General features: G+C 39.3%; 2 protein-coding genes across 7 annotated transcripts in view; one reads left to right on the top strand and one right to left on the bottom strand.

The window, feature by feature from the left end:
• The window catches only part of TBCK (TBC1 domain containing kinase), a 99,818-nt gene extending 83,025 nt beyond the window's left edge, over window positions 1–16,793 (bottom strand). For both annotated transcript variants that reach the window (XM_042468469.1, XM_042468470.1), the window contains exons 1-3: window positions 16,686–16,793; window positions 13,400–13,630; window positions 8,012–8,084 (exon numbers count right to left, since the gene is read on the bottom strand). In XM_042468469.1, the coding sequence (XP_042324403.1) occupies window positions 8,012–8,084; window positions 13,400–13,592 (266 nt within the window). In that variant the 5' untranslated portion in view covers window positions 13,593–13,630; window positions 16,686–16,793. The remainder of the gene's footprint in view (window positions 1–8,011; window positions 8,085–13,399; window positions 13,631–16,685) is intronic.
• A 23-nt stretch (window positions 16,794–16,816) lies between these two features.
• Window positions 16,817–26,968, top strand: part of AIMP1 (aminoacyl tRNA synthetase complex interacting multifunctional protein 1) — a 30,447-nt gene continuing 20,295 nt past the window's right edge. For 3 of the 5 annotated variants that reach the window (XM_042468481.1, XM_042468480.1, XM_042468482.1), the window contains exons 1-2: window positions 16,817–16,941; window positions 20,554–20,659. In XM_042468481.1, coding sequence (XP_042324415.1) covers window positions 20,658–20,659 — 2 coding nt within the window. In that variant the 5' untranslated portion in view covers window positions 16,817–16,941; window positions 20,554–20,657. The remainder of the gene's footprint in view (window positions 16,942–20,553; window positions 20,660–26,968) is intronic. The other 2 variants (XM_042468484.1, XM_042468485.1) reach the window with 2 other exon arrangements.

The following is a 26,968-nucleotide window of genomic DNA, read 5'->3' as shown; positions in this document are numbered from 1 at the left end:
CTACCAATGATTTAGCTAAAATTCCATTAGTCTTTGCTGGACAGACAGCAGAAATGAAATTATTGCATTTACAGTGCAATCCAATACACATTAACTCAGTAAGTCTCACTGTGATCAATGAGGCTTACTCTTAAGCAAATACGTGTAGGATTACAGCCTTTCAGTGCAATCCTACAGACAGGTGATTTCAGAAAGAAGGGTCCTAGCAATAGCAAGTAAAGATATTGTATTTATGGATCTTCATCTCAATTGATTTTATAGACAGAAAAAAACCACAACACACCCAAAAGCAATGATGGGAAAATACAGGAGGGTCATAAGCAGAGGGTGATAATGTCTTAGGTTCCATGAAAAAACTGTGAATGAGGCAGAGCATAGCAATGTCCACTACTGACTTGGACTGGGCTCACCTTCTCTTAACCTTTTCTTCTGCTTCCAGGTACTTGTATAAGATGGGGAAAGACTGTGAACCAAATCATTTCAGTGCTGACTAGCATGACAAAATTTCAGCTTGCTGTCTTAGGATCCACACTAAGGACAGTTAAACAAACAAAAACAACAACACCAGAAACCTTTGGTAAGAGATAAACATGAAGATTTCTAATGAAGAGGACAACTGAAACCTGAAGGGAAAGTCAGGAGAAGGTAAGGCTATTGGATGCACCCACAGCTAACAACCCATCACACATCACCAGCAAACACTCAAAAGTAAGTCAAAAGGATTTTTATGAACCATACTATTGAGTTAAAAAAACAGGTCAGGAAAAAATGAAGCAGAATTTGGAAGAAAAAGCAACAAGAAGAGAGGTTAAACATAAGAGACTGGTGTGGCAGAAATTGTTTGAAATGACCCTGTGTCTGACCCAGATTATTTTAACAAGAAAAAGATAGAAGTAATAATATGATCTCCAAAAGCTTTGAAGATTATGACATTTAGCAAAGGGTTTCAATTATCCATACTGGATGCATTTGGGGATACATAGATCATAAAAGAAAAGTGTGTTCTAATGTTTCATGTGGAATGTTTACCTTCCTGATAAGATATAACAAACCAGGACAATTTAGTTTGAATTCAGCCAAATATATTTAAGCCTGTAACTACTTCAGATATCTTATGTTCTAGTTTAAACTTCTGATACTTTCTTCTAAGCATCATTTAATGAAGTAATGAAACATCGGCTCTAAAAGAAAAGGAGAGGAAAAGGAGGATCTTCTTGTGGGTTTAAATCAGGACTGTGCAAAAACACCTATGTAAACGTTAGCTCATATGTAACGTGTATAATGATGCATGACTTTATAAGATTAACTGCAAATAACTATTAGACAGCTGGACAGCCTGCTGTTTTGTAATAAGCATGCAAAGACGGACCATCTACTATGCTGTATCTTCAGTTTCAGCAACAGGCTAATAGATTTCCTGCTGACTTGACATCAGCCAGTGATACAGGTGCAAAGGACTTATTTCCTGGCAAGTGTAAGAAGAATTAATCTATAAACCATAAGGACAGCGTCTCCCATTCCATAACAGTTTGTGAAATTAATTACAATAGCATGCACATCAACTTTGGGGTATAAGACCAGTGCTCCTATCATGAACTAATGCAATCCAAACAAATGGGGCGGGGGGAGAACCCAAATAGTTCTCTGAAAAGCTAATTGACAAAGATGGATCGAATGGCATAACTGGGAATTGCTTTTTCTTAAATTATTTCTGTCTATTGAAAAGTCTTATGAAAGAAACAAAAGATGTCCATTTTACTTAACTGAAAAGCTATGGGAAATATTTTAGTTGGTCTCACTGGAAGTCCCCTTAAGATGAAACAGTTTCTCTTTTGACTACTATGAAGATGAAATTGTGTTGTGTAGGCTGGCTTGTGGATGGCACACAAAACCATAATTAGATTAATGACCTCAACATTTTAAAAAAGACTGGACACAATGTTTTGACATATATTTCTTTTGGTTTGGTATTTTAATTCATAGCCTTGAAAAGCAATTTCAATCTTTTCCCTTTCTGATGGAGAGAATAAAAGGACTTGAAAATGTAACTGATTTTGCAGCTAGCATTAAGCAAAAATAACTAGATTTTGAGCAATATTAAGCAGTCTCTGGAGACAATGGACTTATGTCTTGTCAAGGATGCAGGTAAATTGTGCTGCATAAATGTTCTCCAACTACAAACCATCTCAGTCCATCACATATGCTAGAAATGCTTATGGGATTAGAAGTCCAACAAAATTGGGAGGACCAGTACTGTTTCATATAAATCATATAATCTTTTTATGTTCTAGAAGTAAGGGAGGGCTACATCTTGTCTCTTGAGCAAGCATTTCGGAGAGCCATGAGTCTGAGCTATAGTATCCAGTTAAAATCTCACTTCCATCACAAAGTCACTATCTCTCTGCTTCATCTCCTCTCCCCCCTCCTCCAGCAACACTGAGATAATATTGATCTTCTCTATAGGGTTGTTGTTAGAATTACAATGAATAGTGTATGCCACATTCTTCAATCATTTGAAAAGGTGAAGTATATCCTAGTCCTGAATTAGTAACTTTCAAAATTAATTATTTTCAAATTTTGAAAAGAATGGCTGGGCTGTGTCTATATCAGCAGTAGGTAACCTTTGGCCTTGTAAATGTTTGAGACTACAATTCTCATATTCTTTTACCATTGGCTACAGGGGCTGAGCTGAAGTCCAAAAATATCTAGAGGATCAAGTAGATTCTACCAAGGAATATGGTGATAGAGAGAACTAATGTGTAGCTGTGGCTCAGATCCAACCACGTGATACAGAAAAGATTTCTAACTATGGTCAGAGACCATAAGCTGTCTGTGAGCCTAATTCAGATGGTCCATAGAAAGATTGCAGAACAACCAATATTTTTTTTTGGCATTTTTTTCACATCAAGGATCTTGAGGCCCTTTTGACCAAGGCATGTACCTGTTGAAGAGAAAATTTTCACCACATGCTACCCTTATGTGTAGATACAGAAGTAGGATGAAGCATGAACCTGAACTGAGGCTAAAGTTGACAAAGATTTGCATCCAGCTTCAAAGAACTTTATTCACAAAACCAGGCAAAGCCAAAACTATGGTTATGAAAACAGGACTAATGTGTTTTCATTTCTAGAACTAATCCTCTACTGATTTATTAAGTGGTCCTCTGAGACCTCTGGCAGTTTTTATTTGGTACATAGGAAACACAAGTTTGAGAATTTCTTTATTGGAAGTGAAGTGTAATGAGGAAAAAAGATGAGAATACAAAAAAAATCTGAGGAAATGGACACCATTCATCCAATCCTTATACACTCTAGTTTTCACATAACAAATAAGTAGCATGGGGCCTAAGTCTCCCAGTGACTTAGGAGTCTTTAATCATAGCTTAGCACACTGCTGGATGTAAAGTAATCTGACTCTGCTCCCAGCTCTGACATCCATCATGAACTTGCTTCTCCAAATATTCCAGTGGCAGCTGGTGGTGGCCCTCAATGTCAATGGGAGTTGTGAATCCACTGAGATTTAGACTGAACTTTAAAGGAATTGCATGAGCTAATGAACCTGTTCTCCAAACAAGCTTGGCACCATGGATCCTCAAAAACTGAAAATAAAATCCAGAACTGCCTCGCTGTCCCACTAACACTGCAGAGTATACCAGCCACCACTTGTATACCCTGTAGACTGAACTGTCTCATTCCCTCTGAAGATGCCCAAGGAAGAGCTTGGGTATTTGTGTTGCAACATCAGCCTGACAGGAAAGTTTTGGGTTTGTCTTGTCATTCTCTCTTAAACCTCTGATATAGTCCTGATCTGCATCTCAAACCATTTGATGGTGTTCTGTCATTCATGCTTCTGAGGGGAAAAATTCTCAGGTTTTGAAGGAAAAAATAAGCAAAATGCCCTATGTGGGCTCTAATGGGCACCACTGGCCTTGTGGGGAGGGACGGGTATGAGAAGGCAGGAGAAGGAAAGGGATCAGTCTATAGTGCCATCTAGGATTAGAAGCCCTGTCCAGATTGGCTCCATCATTCCAACCCCTGGGGCCTTTCACCCTTAAGATTCTCCCCTGGATCTGGTAACTTGTGCTCTTATATTTGGGAAAAGGTGGGATATAAATAAAATAAACAACAGCATATAATGTCAAACTAATTGTTCTTTAGGCCAAGGTCGGCAACTGTGGAAGACTAAAGGGGGGGCACATTTGCTCCCCCAACAGACCTTGGAGGGCTGCACCCTCATCAGTCCTACCAAAAAAATCAATCTTTGGTCTCAAAACATCCTCTTGAGGACATGGGGGCTTGTTCTGGGGTCTTACTGGACACTTACAGGGCATTTAGGGATGCATATAAATAAAAAAAAAGAGAGAGAGAGAGAGAGAGAGAGAGTAGAATTTCATTTTGACTGTTGAAGGGGCTGGGCCAGGGACTCCAGGGTGGAAATGGCCTGTTACACCCTCTAGAAATTAATTTTGGGAATTTAGGGGCTCAACAGACCACTCCTTTCCTCGCCAGATCAGGGCCGCAGCAACTACACACCACGGCCCTGATCTGGCCCTTCTGCAGCGGAAAAAGAAACTGCAAAAAGTGGCTCCTTTTCATGCCGCGGAAAGGGCACCCTAGCCATGGCGATAGTGGCTTTTCAGCGCTCCTTTGGTACAGCATTTTTAAACACTGTGCCAATGGAGCATCATGACGCCTCTGCCATGTGGCTGGACGTGCAGCATGACTAGCGCAGGGGCGGCATGCATACGCCACACTCCCACTACGCCATCATATAATGCCGATCTGTAGAGGCTCTTAGGAATTTTTTAGCCCCTTGGGAGGCTCTGCCCCTCCCCCACATGTGGGGCACACATGCAGCCTTTATGCTTACCTCAGTTTGTACTTTGCCTACCCCTGCTTTAGAGTAAAGTGTTTTTTAAAAGGTAGTGAAAAACATGCAAATTTATAACAACCAATGTGTGTGTGTGTGTACGTCTTTGTATGAATAAAATGAAACCAGGTACTTTTCAATTACCAGTCATAAAAATGAATTAACTTCCAAACATAATAGTTACATTAAATAATGGGAAAACATGTTTCTTTTTAATCTATAATAAATGACAATATATTCTGAAGGCGTATTATTTCTTCTTAGGTATTTATTTTATTTCTATGCCGCCTTCAGGGACCCATGGCCGTTCACAATATAAAAACAAACATTAAAACAATTTTTAAAGACAATTAAAATTACCTAATTAAAACACTACACTACAAAGTTAAAATTTAAAACATACAAAAGTTAAAAACATAATCTAAAACCACCTCCCTCCCAAGTAAAACCAGGGTTGCACAATTTTAAAAAGCCTGCCTTCTTAAGAATGTTTTTACCTGCTGGCAAATAGAGTGTGTTACAGTAGTTCAAACAGGATGTAATCAAGGCATGTGTCACCATAGACAGATCTGCCTTCTCAAGGATTATCCAAACTCAAGGACATCTCAGTATTATCCAAACTTGTTTTATCTAGGATCATGCTCTTAAAGTTATTACAAAATAATTTTTATTTCATATCTTCAGTTGCCCTTTCTTCTAGATTCCTCTCCCTTAAACTGTCAGTAATTACATAACTATTTAGATATTTGAAGAGTTGGGGAAAAATCCAAAACAAAATAATACTGTTCCTTTTAGTTTGTCACTCAAGCAGATAGATTAACTTTTAAAACATGCTACTGAAGAAGGCTGCATCTGGCAACTAACAATCTTAATTGGCTACAGCTTGTTCTTGGAAAAAGTAAATGTTGGTCATTTACAATAGGTAAACTTTTGATAAAATGCATGCATGAAAATACTCCCAAAACCCCAAACATTCAAAAAAGTAAACCTTGCCTTTGCCATTTTTATAAGGGACACCATTTTATTATGCCATTGTATATAATGATCCTTGAGCATCCATTGATTTTGGTATCCATGGTGTGGTGGAAGTCCTGGAACCAGCAGATACTAAGGGCTGACTGTACTTTATTGTTATACTTCCTATATTAGGCTATATTTTAGTGAACTTCAGAGGCTTTGTCCTTCTCTTGTTTAGATTGCCAAGAGTACCTTTCAAAACAGGAGAAGGCAAAAAGCGCAGTAAATGAGAAAGACTACAAATTCGGTCATGAAAAAGATAATCATAACTAAGAGAATGCCAGAGAATCAGCATAGTGTAGTGCTTTGAGTGTTGGACTAGGACACTGGGAGACAAAAATCCAAACCCATGGTTGGCTAGGGAAATCCACCTTGGGCAAGTCACACTTTCTCAGCCTCACAGGAAGGCAAGAGCAAACCCCCTCTGAACAAATTTTGCCAAGAAAATCCTGTGCCAGATTCACCCTAGGCTAGCCATAAGTCAGAAGTGACTTGAAGGCGCACACAGCAACAATAGAGAATCTGATCAATGAACTTTTACATATGTACAAGGAATATTGATTAGGAGAACAGCTAGAAGATACATAGTTTCATAATTATCAGAATACAGACACCATGACGCAACTGTCCAATCCCATGATTACAACATAGCAAAAACAGATTCACATGTACAGCACAGCGACAACTAAAGCCACAGCCAGTGCCATTCCAAGGCTGAGATCTGGCTCCATCACCAGCACATTATGGCTTAGATACAATATGCCACAAGTGGAGCAAAAACTCAATTAGTGTATTTGCTCTGGTTTTCTTCACTGCAAAAGTGGAAGAACAGGAGACACTATGCATGCAGCCAATTACTGAACAGAACACATTTTGGCCCTTTTCTTCCTGTCCTTCTCCCAAAATGGGACTCTAAGTGGGCTGACAACACAAGTTAAAACAGCTAAACAATATGCAGTAGAGAAGTTAAGATCTCACCTGTATCCTCAAGCAGAGGATGGGGGATGCAGGATAAAGAGAAAGCTAATAGATCCTTCTCTTTCATTAACTGTATAAAAACATCTCTGCTAGCGCAATGGATGTTACACTAGTGCAGTGGCTGTTTGAGTGTTGTTGCTGTGTGCCTTCAAGTCATTTCCAGCTTATGGCTACCCTCATGTGAACTTATCAAAGGGTTTTCTTGACAACATTCTTCTTAGGGGGGTTTGCCATTGCCATCTTCTGTAGTTGAGAGAGTGTGACTTGCTCAAGTGGGTTTCCACAGCTGAGCCAGGATTTGAACCCTGGTCTCCAGTTATAGTCCAACGCTCAAACCACTATACACCATGCTGGCTCCTTTGATAGAGGCCTACAATACCATCCTCTGCAGTAACCACCATTACAGGTGGCCTACCTGATTATCTCACCTGGATGAAAAATGGCCTGTCACTGGATGGAACCAAGACAGACCCTTACAGCCTTTCTTTCTGAACACCCAGCCCCTTCTCCACTCTCCATAGCAGGACTGCCAATTGCCAATGTTGTATTAAGTTTTATGTACTAATCTGCCTACCTTTTGTACATGGAGTGGAGGAGGAAGCATTTTCCTAGGCTGCTTCTAATGTCCTAATCTCTGCGCTTGCACTAATTATCATTTTTGTCCCAACAACAGTTATTATGCATGTTCTTTATCTTTTTTCCTCTGGTATCAAAGTTAAATTCACTATTGATTACATAAAGCACTGCACAAACAACATGGAAAGGATAGAATCTGTGTTGTATACATAGAATTCTTGAATATGTTTCAGGGACTTTCCATATTCAAAGAAAAATATTTGAAATATAACTAAAAAGAGAAACAATATATATTAGGAAAAATGGTTGGCAGTTTTCAGAACCTTCATGATAAAACCTTAAATGTCTTTTTTTTCCTGTTTAAAAAGAACTATATACTTCATCTTAAGCATGTGTTTATCTGGTTGCCAGAAGGATAAGGCAGAACTGGAAGATGTCAGTTTTGACTCCATATAGACCTGTAAAAGTAGTTAATGTTTTAAAAGAAAAAGTGTATCTGGAGTATATCACTTAAAGAAGATAAACCTTTCAGCTTGCATGTTTCCTTGCAATGTTTTTCTTGATACCATACCTCACTGGTTTCCTGTCTCGAAACAAGTCTTCCAGGCTTCTTCCACAGTGTTCCGCAACAACCACTAGCCTCTCTGAGAAAAAAAATATACATGCAAAGACAGCTTTAATAAATCATCTCAATGCTCATAGACATGAAACACTTTCTAACTCACGTTGCACTGAAATTAAAACCATATTATACAACACTGTATCTCAATAAGACAAATAAGATGTTTACTTATTTTACATGAACATAAAATCATATGAATAAATAATACATGGAAGAAAAAAAGAATTGAAGCACAGGCTCGAATCCTACTGGTGCACGACACTAGTGTAACATTCTTTACAACAATGTAGGTATGCTGGCATAAGTACACAACAGGAGTTCGGTGCTTAGGTGGTAACTGTTTGTAACCAATAAAGTCTGATGTCATTTTCAGCGTGGAGAATTGTGACTAGTTTCCTGTGACAATGAATTAAAAAATGCAGTTCAAAGATACACACACAAGCTCTTGTTTTTCAACACATTTGTTTGATAGTTTTGCTGTCACTGATTTATATTTTCTGTAAGTGTCTGCACATATAGATTAATACTAGAACAGCATTAGCTATTTTCCCAATATCAACATCAACAATGTATAGTTTTGTGATGCAATGGAAGGGGAAGCATGGAGTGAAACAAAACCAGCACTAGGAGGGGGGTAACAAGACAGCCAGAAAAAAACATCATGACACTCAAACTGTTTTAAGTTAATATGACTATGTACTAAGTAATTTCTTTCTACTTTCTTGATTTCTTTCCTTTTTTAAAAACCAAGCCAATAGGATTGGTAGTGGGGCTATTTTTCAGTTTTTTGTTTGAGAATGAATATTTATCTATTACCCTCAAAGGGAGCCAATTTTATGGCAGTATATTCATTCCACATTACCTCCATTACAGTTGGCCCTTCTTATACACGGATTTTTTATACACAGATTCAAGCATCCACAGTTTGAAAATGTTCAAAAAAAAGTATAAATTTCAAATATCAAACCTTGATTTTCCAATTTTTTTTATAAGGGACACCATTTTGCTATGGCATTATATTTAATGGGACTTGAGCATACATGGAATTTGTTATCCATGGGGGGATCTTGGAACCAAATCCCAGCGTATAACAAGGGTCCACTGTATTTATTCCAAAATGCACAGCTCACCTTTTGTTGCAGGAAAGAAGACACATTTAGCATTTAAAATAACACAAATGTAATGGAAGAGGGAAAAACTGCAGTATACATACAGCCTACTGACAGGGCAGAAGGTATGAGTGGGCAATGTTTGTTTCTAGCATTTTCCAGCTATTTTAATTCATTTTGAATATTTCCCTCTCATTACAAGTTATTGGAAGGAAATATACAAAATGTACTTGGGGCTGGCCAAGTCATTGCCGCACCAAACAAAAATATCTGTTCAACCTCTTGAGGTAATGTCCAGTTCACTCCCAATATGTCTCTTTTGCCACTTCTCTGACCATCAGGAGTTCTGATGGTATTGGAACAACAGTGGTGGATCATTCTGCACTGCATAGAGAGTCTTCAAGGTCTCCCCCTCTTCTGGCCCATGATCTTTCCTCCATGGATATGTATATGGAAAGATCCTCCACATCTTATAATGTCTGTCTTCTGAATGACAAAATATCAGCCTTTGGAAATTATAGTTTTTAAAAGAAAAAAAAATATTTAAGCAATGAAAAAAAAAGGGAATAATATTTCAGATAGACACAAACAAGCCAAAGGGGTATGAGGCTAATTTTGATGTGCTATTGTAGTCTCTAAGCTCTGACATTTCTCTCACCTGCATCATTTGCCCAATTAATTTCCAAGACTGATATATGTGAGTGAGTATTAAAAACACTGTAGCTTATTATGGCCTACAAAGACCTAAACGGCTCAGTTCCAGGTCATCTGAATGGTCATATCTCCTTACATGAGCGCACCTATGTAGTTTTAGATCTTCTGGGGAGGCCCTTCTCTCTGTCGCACCAAGACCACAGGTATCTTAGAGGGAACATGGAGAAAGACTTTTTGGTGGCTGCTCCCAAGATCTGGAACTCCCTTCCTACAGAGGTTGGACAAGCAATTTCCTTGCAAGCCTTTCATAGGCAGGTGAAGCCCTTTTTGTATAAGCAGGTCTCTGAGGACTGACTGCTCAGGAAGAAGGAGGCTTTCATGTGCTGTGTTGTTTCTATTAGTTCTTTCTGACAGTTGTGTTTTTATGTGTTTCTACTTTTACTGATAGTTTTAAGTATGTTTTAAACTGTTGTGTGATACAATTTTGTTTAGCTGTATCTGTTTTAACATTTGAAATCCTCTTTGAATCCCAGACTGGGAAAAGGTAGAATATGAATAAGTATAATAGTAGTAGTAGAAGTAGTAGTAGTAATAATAATTCTGCTCCTCCTCAGCTAAAGAATGTCTTTTTGCTTGTGATGTACATCATACACAAAACAGTGCAATGCCCTGCCAACTGTAATCCCTTTTGATTTGGAGATTTTAAAACAAACAAAAAATATTTTCTCTGTTATATCATAACACATTGTTCTAGTATAGTTGCAAGAATATTGCCATTTTTCATATAACCCTCACTCCTCGAAAATAGATTTACAATGTGAAGCTTATGTGTTGCACTCCACTTTGCCAGGCATTATGTTTAGTTATATAGCTAAAGCTAGTTTAACAAAATTCTCCATGTGTGTGTACACACACATTCACTTAAAGTAACAAAACTGATCCCAGGTGTGATCAGTTTTTTTCTCTTTTGGAGCTGATGCCAAAATACCAAGGAAGAACAATCATCTTGAATCAGTTTCGAATAGCATATAGAAAACAGGCAAAACCTGACTTCTGATCTGACTTTCTACATAAAAATATAATTTTCCTAGGAGACAGGCCACATGCAATATCCAACATCAGAACCAAAGTAAGGGGGAGACAACTATGTAGACAGACAAGTAAAGTAAGGGAAAAGGTGAACAGCTGCAGATTATGAATGCATTCATCTAAGAATATGGTAGTTATTACAATAGGTAAGTTGTATACAGATGGAGGTTTTGTATTTCAAGGATCACTCTGCACACTGACATTCTGAACACATACCCTTCCTTGGACATGAATGGGCAACTATGGCCTCCCAATTTTTAAAAAAACATTTGGACTGCAGGCCCAACACTCACTATGCTGGCTATGGTCCAAAACACACTGCAGAAATAATTCAATCTGAGACCGCTTTAACTGGCCTGGCTCAATGCTAGGGAATTCTGGAAACTAGTTTTGTGAGATGTTCAGCCTCCTCCATAAGAGAGCTCTGATGAAACTACAATTCACACGATTCCCTAAGCACTGAGCCAGGGGAGTAAAAGTGGTCTCAAAGTGGATTATTTCTGCAGTGTGTTTTGGACCTATGTCTGATGTGTGATTGTTTTTAATAACAGTTTTTAAAATAACAGATATGCAGAGACAAAAAGTTCTATAACTTCTAAGAGATGTAAGACTCTATAAGATCAGAACCTGAATGCTATTTGTTTTGACCTACATAGACCATGAACTGGAGTTTCTGGGAGCTAAAGAACAAAATTTCTGGAGAACCAAATGTTAATCACCTCTGAGGTAGGGAGGGAAAGTGGAAATTGTTATTTGCTTGTAAAGCCTACAAAAGAATCTTTACTACAGTAACTCTAAACCAGTACCCTTCATAACAAGTTTCATGGGAAGAGAAAACATGCACTGTTTGGTACAAATATTCACACTATTCAATGTCAAAGTCTGTAAGTAGCTGAATGTAACACCTGTTCATATAAAGTACTGCAGTTCACGACACTGTATCATTTCGGCATGATTTGGGAAACTGGCTCTGTGGGGGCCAAATCTACCTGATCTTGATAACTCTAATTGTCAGGAACATACTTTGGTTCCATCTTCCTTGCTGAAATTTTCCTTTTCCTATACAAGACAGGCAGGGTGATGCCCATCACAATCTGAATTCTTTACTTTCCAAAATCCATTCATGCAATCCAGCCTATCTTGACCTTTAATCACACTAAACTCCTACTAAAATGAAGAGGAGATAAAAGTAGTCACAGCTAAATTAGTCCCACCAGTTTCAACATTACTGACCATCCACTGATCTGAAGCATGCAAGCTGTATTACCCAGTTCGGAACTTGTCCACAACTATTATTGCAGTGTCAATAAAGTCAGTGTTATGTATGTATAATTTAAAAAAAAATATCCTAAGTGGCAAGCCAAAAAGGGGAAGAAAAAGAAACCACTCTAATCATATACTCTACCTTAAAGTCAGAAAACACGAGGAAGCACTGCTTGCTGAATGACATTTTTAGACAACAGGAATAATTACTGGTCTGAATGTGGCACAATCATTTGCAAAGTATAAGAAAAACATTCACTAAATAATATGTGCAATCAGCCCTCCTTATCCACAGATTTTTTTATCCATGGATTCAAGCATCCTCGGCTTGAAAATATTCAAAAAAGTTTAAATTTCAAATAGCCAACCTTGATTTTCCATTTTATATAAGGGACATTATTTTGTTATGAGATTGTATTTAATGGCACTCAAGCATCCACTGATTTTGCTATCCATGGTGGGTCCTGGAGCCAAACCCCAACAGATAACAAGGACTCACTGTATAAATAGGAAATAATTATATTCTACTTCCTACAAAACATTAAGATGTTATTTGATCAGTGTAAAGGATGCAACTAAAACTGAAGTCATCCAGTGATTTACAACAGTCTGCAAGATATATATCAAGAGGTGTAAATTACGGTTTATAGTTCATCTGCACTGAAATATATGATTCACTGATAAGTTCCAAAATGTAAAAACTGGGAGAAAATTGTCGAGACTGCCTTCTGTGGAGCAGATTTCTTTTAAACTTCAAACATCAAAAGAGAGATTTAAGGAATTAAAGGAAAAGCAAGACAGATTGATGAATTATAGGAATCTACAAAACAAATGGACTGAAAGAAGCCTGTAAATTTTAAAGAATGCCAAAAAGAAAAGAAAAAAGTAAGAGAAGATGATGGGGGGAGTGGGAATAAAGAAAGATAGAGTGTGAAAAAGAAAAGGAAATATCCCCAAATCATGAGTGTGATCTGAACTACAGCATAACGAACTTTGCAATCTAGCGACACTCTACATCTGTGTCTGTTATGTGTAACAACAGAGTGACAAGACTGAAGAATGCTGCAATGGAGTCAGTCTGGAGAAAAGCAAACTGCTGCTAGTCTTTGAAGTCCAGAATACTCTGAAACATATGTATAGAATAATTACTGTAACACTCCTATATGCACACCCAATGCATGGGGGCAGAGGGGAGAGAAGGGAGGAAGAATGTTTTCCTCACCGTGTTTTCCTCGAGAAATGTCCACATACTGGCATAGTCTGGGGTGAGTAATCGTCTTCAGAATCTGAAAGCGGCCCAGGATCTTTATGGAGTTTGGTGTCAGAGGCAGACCATTGCTCCCACAAACATCATTTGGAAGAGCTGAAGCAAAAAAGGTGAAAGCTCCCAGTTCTGCATCTTTTAAGGGGAACATCTCAGCATTTGATGAGATTGTACCTTAAGTACAGTGCCCTGGAACGAGAAACAAAAATAGTAAAAACAGGCTCTGGATCAGTAAATGGGTTGCCTATAAAACAAGCAGATTGGGGCTTTAATTGTCAGGCCAGTTGAGGAAACACAAGCTGTTAATATTAACATTGGTTATAACAGAGCAGCAAAAGCTATTTCCATTAGCTGGAAATATATACTACAATACACTACATGTACAATAATATTTATATAATTAGATGAAATGCAGAAATAATGTCGTTTGACATCACATTATCCATACTATGGAGTCCTGGGAATTGTAGTTTGTTGTGACACCAGAGCTGTGACAGAAAAGGCTAAATATCTCATAAAACTACACATCTCCAGAATGGCATAGCACTGAACCATGCTAGTTAAAGTGATGTTATACTGGATTATTTCTGTAGTGCAGGTGCAGCCTAACTCTGCAAAGAGATTGGGCTATTTATCTAACGCTAGCCACTAAGGCTACAGTCTAAACCTATTTATTACAATATTACAATATTGCCAAGGAGAGATGGTGTGGTGTGGTAGTTTGAGCATTGGACCAGAGTTCAAATCCCCACTTAGTCATGGGTGGGCTTGGGCAAATCACACTCAGCCTCTGAGGAAGAAAGCCATGGCTCAATAGTGTGGAATTCTGGGAACTGTAGTATGTTGTGGCAAAAGAGCCCTGACAGAGATGGCTAAATGTTCCACAAAACTACAATTAGCAGATATCCATGGCACTGAGCCATGGCAGTTAAAGTGGTACCAAACTGCATTATTTATGCAATGTGGATTCAGCCTTAGTTACTATAACATCTGGATATGGGGGGTTAACATTTGATGCTCCAGTTCAGACAGACAAAGGTCTTAAGCCAATATGACTTCTACCAAGCAGGTCCCAACATTTTTAGGGAGCCAAGTTATCACTGCTCTTTCTGTTCTTCTGGGATATATATGTCTCTCCTGAGATCAAAGACCACACTGGCAGGTTGGTCTCACATCCCCAAATGGCTTTTTTAAGCCCAGGGCAGCTTACATTTGCAAGCTTATACACACTTCCCGAAGTTGCTGTCCCACCAAATTCAACAGGATTTACTTAGTAATTAGATGTGGTTAAAGTAGGACTGTACTATATATATATATATATATATATATATATATATATATAAAATTTATTCGGTCATTGACCAGCAAGAGGACTGTACTATAAATGATGTTTTCATTTTATGATGATTGAAATGCCCAAGTGAGCAACAGGTCTTTTGAAGATCATCAGATGATCCAATGACTGGGTAGGTTGATCATGTGCCTTATTTTACACAGGACAGTCCCCTTTTGAAGGGTTGCCCAGTTTTAAAATAAACGGGAAGGGAGATGAGAAGCCATGAAACTACCCATCGACAGTTAACATCTGGACAACAGATAGAACAGGCACACAGGTCACTAGATCACAAACTTTCCTTTTATGATGAGGTGCACTGTGCTTCTATTTAAGTTATATTGACTGGATTCCATCCACTGCTGTCATTACATCTATGAAAGCAACATTCCCAAGAAATCTGCTTTGAAGGGCTTTCTGGAGTAAGTTTCTGGTATCAGAGAGGACTGGTAGTGAGTTACACCATGCAATGAGGAATCAAAAACATATACTACTCCTCTCCTGCACAATGCATGGAGGACAGGGGGAAAAAAACTTCTTCCATTTATAACAGTTTAGTTCACAGATGGAAGATCCCAGAGACAACACTATAATAGTAATACATGTAAGGATAAAATAGGTTCTCAGTTGGATTTTAATGAACCTAATATTAATGAGTTGGCTCTTAGCATTTACCCACACCACCTCAATAAATTGTATGTCTACTTAGGCCCTCCTTGTGCATGGATTCTTTATCCACAGATTCAAACATCTGCAGCTTGAAAATATTCCAGATATAAATTACAAAAACCAAATCTCTATTTTGCTATTTTATATACTAATAGGCACAATTTCACTAGCCAGTGATACTAAAACGTTTAACCCTTGGGATCGCCTTTTATATCTACATGTGGAGATTGCAGCCCCTGCACAACAACCATCGGTGTAGTATTTGAATAAAGATATGTTTTTATTTAGTGTGCATATTTTCATTCACACAGATTCATATTTTAACATTTCATAAGGAAATAATATCGTTCAAATTAGAACATTTTTATTAAAGTAAATTCAACATTCGACTCAACGCATGTGTAAATCTTACATATAAAACAGTTTGGGAAGAGGAGGAGGAGGAGATCACAGCCTCCAAGTCTCCTTGAGCAACTCTTGTGCTTCCAGCCCACTGTGTTTGAAAACCACTGCACTACGCCATTGTATTTAATGGGATTTGAGCAGCCACGGATTTTGGTCTCCTTGTTTTTACTTAAGGGTGCACTGAATTGCTTACTTCACATAATTTATTTTTCATGCATTCAAAGGCCCCATACAGACAGGCTAAAATAAAGCTGCTTCAGGTCACTTTGGAAATATGCTGTTTAAATGATGCATGTGTCCTAAGAGTCTGGAAGCCATGCCAAAGCCACGATCCAGTCCTAAGAACTGGAGCACAGCTTTGGCACAGCTTCCTTGGGACCTACGGAAACAAATGACAGTACTTGCCTATAGGGAGACCATACTTGCCCACAGAGAAACATTTATGGGTTCCTTTTTTGGTGCTGAATGTCTTAGAAACTCAACTTCTGTATTCTCTGAGGGCAAGCATTCCCCAATGATTCCCTATGGGCAAGTATTCTCCTATTATTCTCTAAGGGCAAGCATTTTCTTATTATTCCCTATGGGATAGTATTCTATTATTCTCTATGGGCAAATATTCCCCAATGGTTTCCTATGGGCAACTAATCCCCATTGTTCCCTATGGGCAATTGTTCTCCAATGATTCCCTATGGGGCAAGTGCTGTCATTTGTCTCCTATTCAAAGTCCCCAACTTCCTTATAAAGCAGGGGAAACAAAGACCTTCCACAAACCAAGAGCCACAACCAGACCCCACTTCCTTGCCTTGAAGCCCAGCCCAAGCCCTCCATGGACTCTACCTGCAGATCCTAGCAGTGCATAGTGCTTCCGCCTCATGGCTCCGCCCACAAAGCCACCCTCGTGGCTCCGCCCACAAAGCCACACTTGCTTCCCCCCGCTTCCTGGTTTTCCCTGATTGGCCGGAGCCGGCCGGGATGTAAACGCGCATGCGCCAAACGCACGCAAGGCTGAGGAGGTCTCTGGCGCGCGCATACGGGCGCATGCGCAGAAGCCGCCGGTTGGGGCCGGTGGACGAGAGGCGACGACGGGAGGCTTGTAAGTTTTATTTTGGCGGCGAGCGGCCATTTTCTCGAAGGGGGCTCCGTTTGTTGTTCTCCTCCGAAGGACTTGCAGTCCCTCTGGTCCCTTCGCCTGGGGCTTTGGGGCTGTGGAGGGAAGGGCCTGAAGGCAAGATAGGCGCCAGGCCTATAAATTAAATGGAAGGCGGCTCTTTACAAAGAGGGGGCTTGGGTTCGAATCCTGGCTTGGAAAGCCATATGGAAAGATAGAGCCTCTAGAGAGATCTATTCTATGATTGTAAGAAACTAAAGTCTATTTCCTCAGGTGCATTTGGGAAAGTCACACTCTCTCAGCCCCAGGAGATGCCTCAGTGAAGGAGCTGGCCAAGAAAGCCTTGCCTATAGGGAATCATTGGGGGGGGGGGAACTTGACCATAGAGAATAATAGGATATTTGCCCATAGGGAATCATTGGGGAATACTGTACTTACCCATAGTGATAGGTTTGCCTTAGGCTCGTCATAACTTGGGAACGACTTGAAGGCGCCCAACAGCAACAACTAGGGCAAGTCACACTCTCTCAGCCCCAGGGAAGGCAGTGGCGAACAGGAAGAATGATAGTTTCGCCTTAGGGTCAGAAATGACTTAAAGGCACACAAGAGGAGCAACAACACTCAAACAGGACTGTTGCTGTTCTGCTTCTGTTGTGTTTGTTGTTGTGTACATTCATGTTGTTTCCAACTTATGGCAACCCTTGGCCAGTTCTTTTTTCCACAGGGTTTTTTGCCATTGCCTTCCTCTGAGGCTGAGAGAGTGTGACTTGCCCAAGCCAGGATAAGAACCATGGCCTCCTCCAGGATCAGTCCTCAAACTAGTGGTCCTCAGACCGTCTGCTTTAAAGGATTTTGGACTTCAGCTCCCAGAATCCCAGACTATTGGCCAAAATGGCTGAGGGCTTCTGGGAACTGAAGTCCAAAATCTCTTAAAGGGCACAGTTTGGGGACCACTGCATTACATGATGTGGCTCTCTGTGGTCTAAAACACACTGCAGAAATAGTCTACTTTGGGACCGCTTTAAGTGCACTGGCTCAATGCTGGGAATTCTGGGAACTGTAGTTTTGTGAGGCTTCTCTTGAGAGATTCAATGTTCTCTACCAAATAAAGGGGACTTTGACCTCACAAAGAATGGAGACATCTGGAATCTCAGAAGAAGTAACCTTTTTGTATTGCTAATGAAATTCAGGTTTTATCTCCTGGACTTTGGAGTGCTTTGTTCCTGGTGCCATAAGGTTAGGAGGAGGATGGTCTGCTTCCCTAGATATCCCTCTAACAACACAACAACAATGCCTTGAGAAAATGCAAGCCTGTAATGTACCATGGTCATTTCATAATCTTTTAGCACGTTTGCCTGATGAGGAAACAAGTGGGGGTTCGAAAGCTTTCATCATGTATTTTGTGCATTTTGAGTGGTCGAATAAAGGTATCGTTGTTTTATAGATTTTGGATGTTATTGCAGGGCCTGAACAGACAGGCCAAAATAAAGCTGCTTCTGGTCACTTTGGAGGTATGCTGTTTAAATGACACACGCATCTTAAGAGGCCAGAAGCCGCACCAAAGCTGTGTTCTAGTCCTTAGGAGGCTCCTGGCCTCTTAGGACACATGCAGCATTTAAACAGCATACCTCCAAAGTGACCTGAAGCAGCTTTATTTTGGCCTGTCTGTTCTGGCCCGTACTTTCCCAAAAAAGTCTTGGAAGAAGAAAGGGGGCACCTTCCCAGGTTTGTGGGAAGGAGGAGGATCGATAAGTGCTGTGTGGACACAGTGAAGATATTGAGGATTGGTCATTAGTATATAATGAAGAGGGGGAGATAGAGTGAGAGTGCAACAGCCGTCCCTCCTCATTTGCAGCTTTGACTTTTGTGGGTTTTTCACAGATTTAATTAATATGTTCTCTGTAGGAATCTCTGGCTCCTGACTCTTAAAGTCATACTGGAGGACCTAGAGATTCTTAGAACGCTTCTCCGGGTATTTTTAGGCCTTCTGGTGCAATTCTGTGGTCAGTGTCTGGCAGCCGGTGACCACAGACATGCACTGGGAGACCTAGAGATTCCTAGAGAGGTGTTCTCTTAAGTTAAAAAAGCAGGGTTTTTTATTTGTGGTTTCCCCACTTTCATGTGGGTGCTGCACTGTATTTTCCTGCACTTTATCTGTTGGCATTTAACGGGCATTTGGCTCCCTTGTGTGTACTGTGTTAAGTGTGGACAGAGATAGATGATATATATTTGAACACCATGTTTATGAGTGCGCACACACAGACATACATAGGTTGTATGTAGTTCAGGGACAGAGCATGTGTTTTTATGCTGATTGTTCAAAGCTTAGTTCTTGGCATCTCCTGCTACAAACTTCTGATCATAGATGATAGCAATACTTCTGCTTGTCAGAGTAAGTGAAACAGAGGTCCAAAACACACTGGAAAAATAATCCAGTTTCAGACTGCTTTAACTGCCCTGGCTCAGTGTTAGGGAATCCTGGGAAATGTAGTTTATTGGGGCACCAGAGCTCTCTGACAGAGATGGCTAAATGTCTCACAAAACTATAATTCCCAGAATTCCCTAGCATCCCAGGACAGTTAAAGCAGTTTCAAACTGGATTATTTCTGCAGTGTGTTTTGGACCTGAGTTAGATGAACCAATGTTGCACCTGGCCATTCTTAAATTTATACATTGCTACCAGCTGAATGTAAGATATCATATATATGTGTCTAATCGTGGAAGTTTATGTCAGAATATATCTGTTTAAAATATTATGGCACTCTGTTGTTTTTTTTACTGTATCAGGCTAAAACAACTCCATTTCTGAAAGTTTAAGAGCAAATTTCCAAAGATAAATGCTGGATCAAATCATTCCTCTTCCTTTCCTTAGGAAATGGTACTTCACCAACTTGTGAGAAAGTTAGTTGTGGTTTTTATTTCACATAGAGTGCTTGGTCCAGGCATAGAAGTATTTATGTCCCTGCAGCTTTAGTAGGTATGTATTGAGCCTGGCCCAAGTTACAGATTTCAGAGGTAAACTCTGCTTGGCATTGTTCTAATTGCAGGAAGAAGGGCATAGCATGACAAATGGAAGAAGAAATTATGAGGCATTTAAAAATTGTGAAGGTATTAAATAACGAACTGTGAGGGTAGGTCTTCATATAATATGATTCTTAAAGAGGGAAGAAAAGATTGAAGGCAGAAAGAAACTACTGTCAATGGGTAGTTCGTCAGCCTATTCCAAGAGGTATCTGAATTTTAAGAGTTTAAATCAGACTGCACTACATGCTAGATTATGGATGTCATGACCACATCAGAAATTAATAGGTTGTTACTTATGAGCTTGAAAAATTATGTCTGTCTTGATTTTGCTCAGTATGCACTCTTGTTATTGTTCTCCCAGATCTTTACATTTGTTCTTCTTTATTGTTGTGGAATGCATTATAACTCTTCTCAAGTCATTATAGTGTCTTAGTATGATGTAGCATTGCTGAAGCCTTATGCAGAATTTTAAATTCTTAATGGAAACTGAGACTAGTGTGTTTTTAAATATATAAAACATATATCTCTACTGTGTTTAAGGACCATGCTTAATACTGCCTCTCCTGATATCAGGTGCTTACAAAGGACATATTTGGCGGGAAAGATGAAGTAGAGTTGAGGTCCTGTCTTCCACTGAATCTTGCAGGGAGGATCTCTGCTCTGGCTGTGCCTGTTAAATGTGAGTTTGTCTTAACATCTGTTGGTGTAAAACACACCAATGCTGTTGGTGTAAAACAGTCATTTGGAACAAAGGAAAGCAGAATGTAGGCATTGCTGGAGGCAAGACTACATGATTCATAACACTGTGGTGATTGAGACATTTGCAGAGGAAAACTAAACCTGTTGGAAAGGGTAGAAAGCTTTCTTATATGTAGTGATTGTTGCATTTTTTGCTTGACCTGTTGCTTGAATAAAGACATTTTCTTACCGTTGCTCAAAGTCTGAAAGCTGATGGGATCATTTGCAAGGAGAAGTGGCATGTAGCATTCTCAATAAGGTGCCCTGTTGTGGTCCTGATGGTCCTCCATTCCTTTATCTTTTTATGCTGAAGTTTTGAAACATTTTGAAATGGCAACTAGCCACTTGGGAAGTCGAATAGTTTACAAATACTCTTAGTGTTCCTAGTTGTCTGTCTATACTCTTATGCTTAATCTTGTTTGTCTAAAGATTTAACGCTGTGCTGAATGTAGTTTGGAATATCATTGTATCATTGGTATGGATCTGGTAAGGAGAGTCTTGCAGTACAATTTATCACTCACTCTTTTTTGAAGCAGTTTACATGGCAGCATGAAAGCTCCCCAGATTATTCATTTCCTGTACCGGACAGAATAAAGACCTGAACTTTAGAGAACTTCAGTGGTTGCTTGTTGTTTTGTGAGACACCAGCACTCTTTGGCAGAGAAGGCTAATGACTTTGTAAAACTACAAATCCCAGGATTCCATAGGATGAAGCACTTATTAAAACTGCATTATGTCTACAGCATAGATGCACCCTTAGTCTTCCCTTTTAAACTGGGTTGACCAATGCTTTAAAAAATAATTGCTGGATCACTATCTGATTTTTGTTCATTTTAATATGATCTTGCAGCTACCTTAAGGCTTAGGTAGAAAGTAGAATACAGTGTGCCCTTGGCTTACGCGTTCTGCCCCCCCCCCCTCCACGTAAGCCAAAAAAGCGTATGCTCGAGCCCCATTCACTTGAATGGGGCTTGTGCACGTGGTGGCATGGCGGCACTCCCACGCAGCTCTACATAGGTTTGAGAGTATGCTCAAATCCGTGTATAGCACGCCCGTATGACGCGGGCACACTGTATACATTTCTAAAATAAACTACAACAGTTCTTTCAGTACAGTGTAGCATAGTTTTCCAATAAAGGTTTTGGAGATGGTTTTCTGTTTTACTCTCAGAGTTCTCAGTTGTGGCAGCGCCATGAGTTTGATATATTAACTCACACTATATATTGAAAGAGTAAGTGGAAAAACAGACGGGCAGCCCAATCACCCCAGGGCTTTGGCAACCAAATGGACTGTGGAAAGGAGTGGGAAACATCAGCTCCTTTTTTGGGCTGTCTTAGGCAGCCTTGGCACAGCTTCCATGCAGGTTGGAGGCATGTGCCATGTAGCTGCCAGGCCCCCAAGCCGCATGGAGGCCAGCTTTTTAAGCCCATCTGTTTTGGGCCTAAATTTCCAATAATCCTCTTCAGTTACCATGAACATATGATTTTAGACGTATATCAGCCATGAATGTTTCAATATAATTTTGTTTATAAGCTTTTTTGCATGGGAAAGATAAAATACTTAAACATTAATATCACAATAAAAAGATCTGTTAAAATAAATATGCAGCAACACTTGAATCTTCAAAAGTGTTTTGTAGTCTTGCCAAATATAATGATTCAAAAATATTCTGATCATTAAATACATAGCGTAGAACTAATGGGCTTCACAATTCAGTTTTATGGAAGTTTATTGGAAAGGGAGTCAACTCCAAGGAGTATTAAAAAGTAGCCCTGTTTGTTTCTTGCAGCCTAAAAATGAGGCAGGGAGGAGGCGGAAAGAACTGAGAAAAGTAAGGAAAGAAAATGACATGTGGCAGCACATTTAAGAAGAATTGGTTTTCATTTTCCTGTGACTTTTGTGGATATAAATCCACTTATCTGAATGCAGGACAGATTGATAATGAATGCTCAGGTATAAAGAATATTTGCACAGTTCTGGGAGTGGGATGGAATGTAATAGGATCCAGAAAGATGCAAATCATGACCTTTGTCCTAAATTTTCAAAGGGCTATGTAATGTGAAAAGGGTCTTTCGGATCTTTATAGTGAGGTCCAAAACACACTGCAGAAATAATGCAGTTTGAGATCGCTTTAACTGCCATGGCTCAGTGCTACAATTCCCAGGATTCCCTAGTACTGAGCCAGGTCAAATGAAGCAGCCTTGAACTGGTTTATTTTTATAGTGTGTTTTGGACCTTAGTGTTTATGTGTGAAAACTAGATCTGCTAGCCAAAATTTAGTTTCCCGGGATTCAAAACTTTCTCTGAGATTTCTTTTGTTAATGTGTGCAATAGAGAAGACTCTTGCATTAATGTATATAGTGTGCCATGAAGCCATTGTCTTCATTCATACTTTTGCTAATGGATCGGAATTTCTGAATATAATTCATTTCAACAGGAAATGGCAAAGGAAGACCAGAGAGAGAAAGATAATGTCTTCATGGCACGCTACATATGGCTTAACCTTTCATTCTAAAACAATGCTGAGCCAATTTCCACAAATGGCTCCTTCAGCCCATACCTCCAAGTTGATTCTTCAGGTTTCTTTCTTGGTAACTGCTTTCAAGTTGACTTCAAAGTATAGTGACCCAATGAATGAGAGACCTTCAAGTCATCAGCAGCCCTACTCAAGTTTTCCAAACTCGGGGCTCCCACGATAGGATTCAAGGCAGGTCTGTTTATCTGAAGAGCAGTCTTCCACTTTTTCTACTGCCTTCTCCCTTACCAAGCATTATTTTCCTTTCAAGTGAATAATGTCCTCTCATGATATATCCAAAATACAACAGTCTCAATTTAATAATCTTCACTTATAAGGAAAGTTCAAGCTTGATTTGCTGGGGACCTATTTATTTGTCTTTTTTATCAGTGTGCAATATCAATCCAGCACCACATTTCAAATGAGTTGATTCTGTTCCTAACAGCTTTCCATACTGCCAGCTTTCACAACTATACATAGAAACTGGCGATATGATCACATGTTCAATCTAACTTTAGTATTCAATAGTATATCTTTCCACTTCACGATCTTGTTTGTTTGGTTCATAGCTATCCTTCCAAGTCCTCGTTGTCTTCTGCACTCTCCATTTTGATTAATGACTGAGTCAACGAATGGAGCATCTTGATTCATCATCTGTTTTAAAATTATGTAAATCATCTGTGGTCATTATTTTTGTTTTCTTGATGTTCAGCTGCCAGTGATCCAGCAACTGTTAGCTTCTGAAGCAGCAGTCACTTTGGGGGTGGGGGAAAGTGACCATCCACAAGAATCTCTTTCTTCCCATCTGTTCCTTTACTATTCTTGTTTTGAGCCAATATTAAATTCTACAACCCTATATTCTCCAGTGACTTTGCTACCTACCATCACAAATTTTAAGTCTTGTTTTCCAGAAGCTCTCCCAGGTTTTACACTTGCTTTATATTTCTATTTTGATAAATGTTTTAGTGGGTACTTAGCAACTGCTTGGATAGAAGCTTTTAAAAATTGAAATAGCACATGAAAACAATTTAAACTGCAAATTGACTGTGCTTGGCAAGCAGGTCTATTCTCCCTCTGGATGTTGAATACAGATGACCTCAAAGCAATAATGGCCTAAAAGAGAGTACCAATTACTGCCCATGTTCCTTCAGCAAATCTTGGCTGAATAGGGATTTTCATTGTCATTTGTGTTTATAGGCACTCCTTGGACTGTGCTTAACAATCGGTTGCAGCACTGGTCCAGTTGAAGGACCAGAAATCTTTGCTTCTGTCAGGACCATGTGAAAGCTATTTAAAACATGTATTATGTATGTGTTGTTTCTGAATGGAATACATGTGCATTCTGTCTGTATCCAGCAATACAGTACAGTATATGAGACCTCAGACTAGTCCTTGTGGAATGAGAGGGCTACCATGAATTACCATATATAAATAATTTCTAGCTCTTCGGGGATAAAGATCTGGATGCAGAGCTCTGCTGAGAGTACTTTTAGCAAAATGGCATTGGAGTTCCCTCTTGGTAATTTGAGTTTGGCTGTTCTGATACTGATCAAGTTTGAGAATCAAATTGTCATCATGCAAATGAAACTAATTTTGAAAATGGGTTGCTAGTAATTTGTAGGTTCTCCAGCATGATGTTGACCATAGGCTTGCACTGGAAATACCTAGAGTGGTGCTTTCTTAGGTAAAAAGAATAAGTGTTTTTTGTTTGTGGTTTCTCAACATTCACAGGGGTCTTTAGAGTGTAACCTCAGTGAATGTGGAGGGTCCACTTACTAAGCTTTGGGAGACAGGCAGATTATTTTTTTAGGCTTTCTTTAGGCTAAGACTGCATTTGCAGCATTTGTTTTCAGCACCTGAGAGGAGAAAAGACCTACTTGCCAAGCATAGTCAATTTACAATTTAAATTATGATCATGTGTGACTTCAGTTTTAAGAAAGCAGTGGGTGAGATAAAATGCTAACTCCCACTATAAAGGTTAGATAAATAAAATTCAGGCCAGCTGTAGTAATTTGCTCATTCACAACTTTATAATTAACTAAATGATTATGTGGTGGTAGTTCCACAGTGGTTTATAAAATTGAATTATTAAGGTACAGACACAAAGTTTTTTATGCTTAAAACAGTCATGCTTCCATACAAATTGATATTCATGGTTTTTGTTTCTGCAACACGTGGAGAAATATAATATTACTATATTTGTATTTTTGTTAAATTTACATTTAAGGTTGTCATAGAGCTTTTAAAGATGTAGAACGTGTTGTAAAACAGCCTAGAATTTAGAACAGTATAAACATTGTCTATTCTGTTGTACATAGCAAACTATCTTATTGAGAGTCAGATCATTGGTCTGTCCAACACTGTTTTGTCAGCTTTGATTGGCATTTTAGACAGATCCCCGCAGCTTCATTTGCAAATGTCTAGTGTTCCTTGGTGAACACTCATCCAAGTTCTAGCCAAGACTGATCCAGTTTAACTTCCATAATTAGACACAATCGGACGGGTTCAGGATGGTGGTGGTTAGACTCCCATGAGATGAGGTAGTTTTACCCTACTTATTATAAGATCAATAAGAAAAAAATGCTGTGTGGTGGCAAGCAAACTATAAAGAGAGGGAGCAATAATTTAACACAGCTTTATCCTATTTCTCTCTGGGAGAAAAGTAGTTGGCTCATTCATTTGTTTTCATTGGCTAGTGCAGTAAATACGGTCACTAACAACTGATTATAACTCCTCTACTATTTTGAAGAAGTCCTAATGTTGATTATGACAATTATGATTATGATTTCTTACCCACCTCTCCCCATGGATTGAGGCGAGGAATAACAACAATTAACAAACAAGCAACTTCAGTTAAAAGTCATCAGTTAAAACACATATCAACTTAAAAGGACAAACAAGATGTACAAACTTAGATGTACAATCCACATTTCAAATTAATGAGAGGCTTAATATGAATGGATTCCTGTTGGAAATGGTATAAGGAACCCCAAAATGCACTTCAGAAGAATTGATTAGGTTAGTTTCCCCGATTAAAATGTCTTCCTGTTGTATGCCTTTAAGTTTTTTCTGATGTATGGCAACCCTGTAGGTTTCCAAGGCCAAGCAGTGATCCATACGCTGGTCTCCAGAGTCGTAATCCATGCTCAAAGTACCATGTTGTCTCCTTATAATGTCGTATATATGGTGAAAGATTTGATATTGACTACTGTTAGAAATAAGGAAAGTCATAGTGGAAACAAAGAGAGCCAGCATGGTGTAGTGGTTTGAATGTTGGATTAGGACTTTGGAGACCAGGCTTTAAAGCTGCCATAGGCCAAGGAAACCTATTGGGTGGCCTTGTGCAAGTCACATTCTCTCAGCCGCAGATGGAAACAGTAGCACCCAACCCCCTTGCCAAGAAAACTCCATGAAAGGGTCACCACAAGTCCGAATCCAACATTCAAACCACTATACCATGTTGTCTCCTTATAATGTCGTATATATGGTGAAAGATTTGATATTGACTACTGTTAGAAATAAGGAAAGTCATAGTGGAAACAAAGAGAGCCAGCATGGTGTAGTGGTTTGAATGTTGGATTAGGACTTTGGAGACCAGGCTTTAAAGCTGCCATAGGCCAAGGAAACCTATTGGGTGGCCTTGTGCAAGTCACATTCTCTCAGCCGCAGATGGAAACAGTAGCACCCAACCCCCTTGCCAAGAAAACTCCATGAAAGGGTCACCACAAGTCCGAA

The sequence above is a fragment of the Sceloporus undulatus genome, chromosome 5 (genome assembly GCF_019175285.1).
Source record: "Sceloporus undulatus isolate JIND9_A2432 ecotype Alabama chromosome 5, SceUnd_v1.1, whole genome shotgun sequence".
Lineage (NCBI taxonomy): Eukaryota > Metazoa > Chordata > Lepidosauria > Squamata > Phrynosomatidae > Sceloporus > Sceloporus undulatus.
The sequence above is the reverse complement of the archived record's forward strand: the minus strand, read 5'-3'. Positions and strand labels throughout refer to the sequence as shown.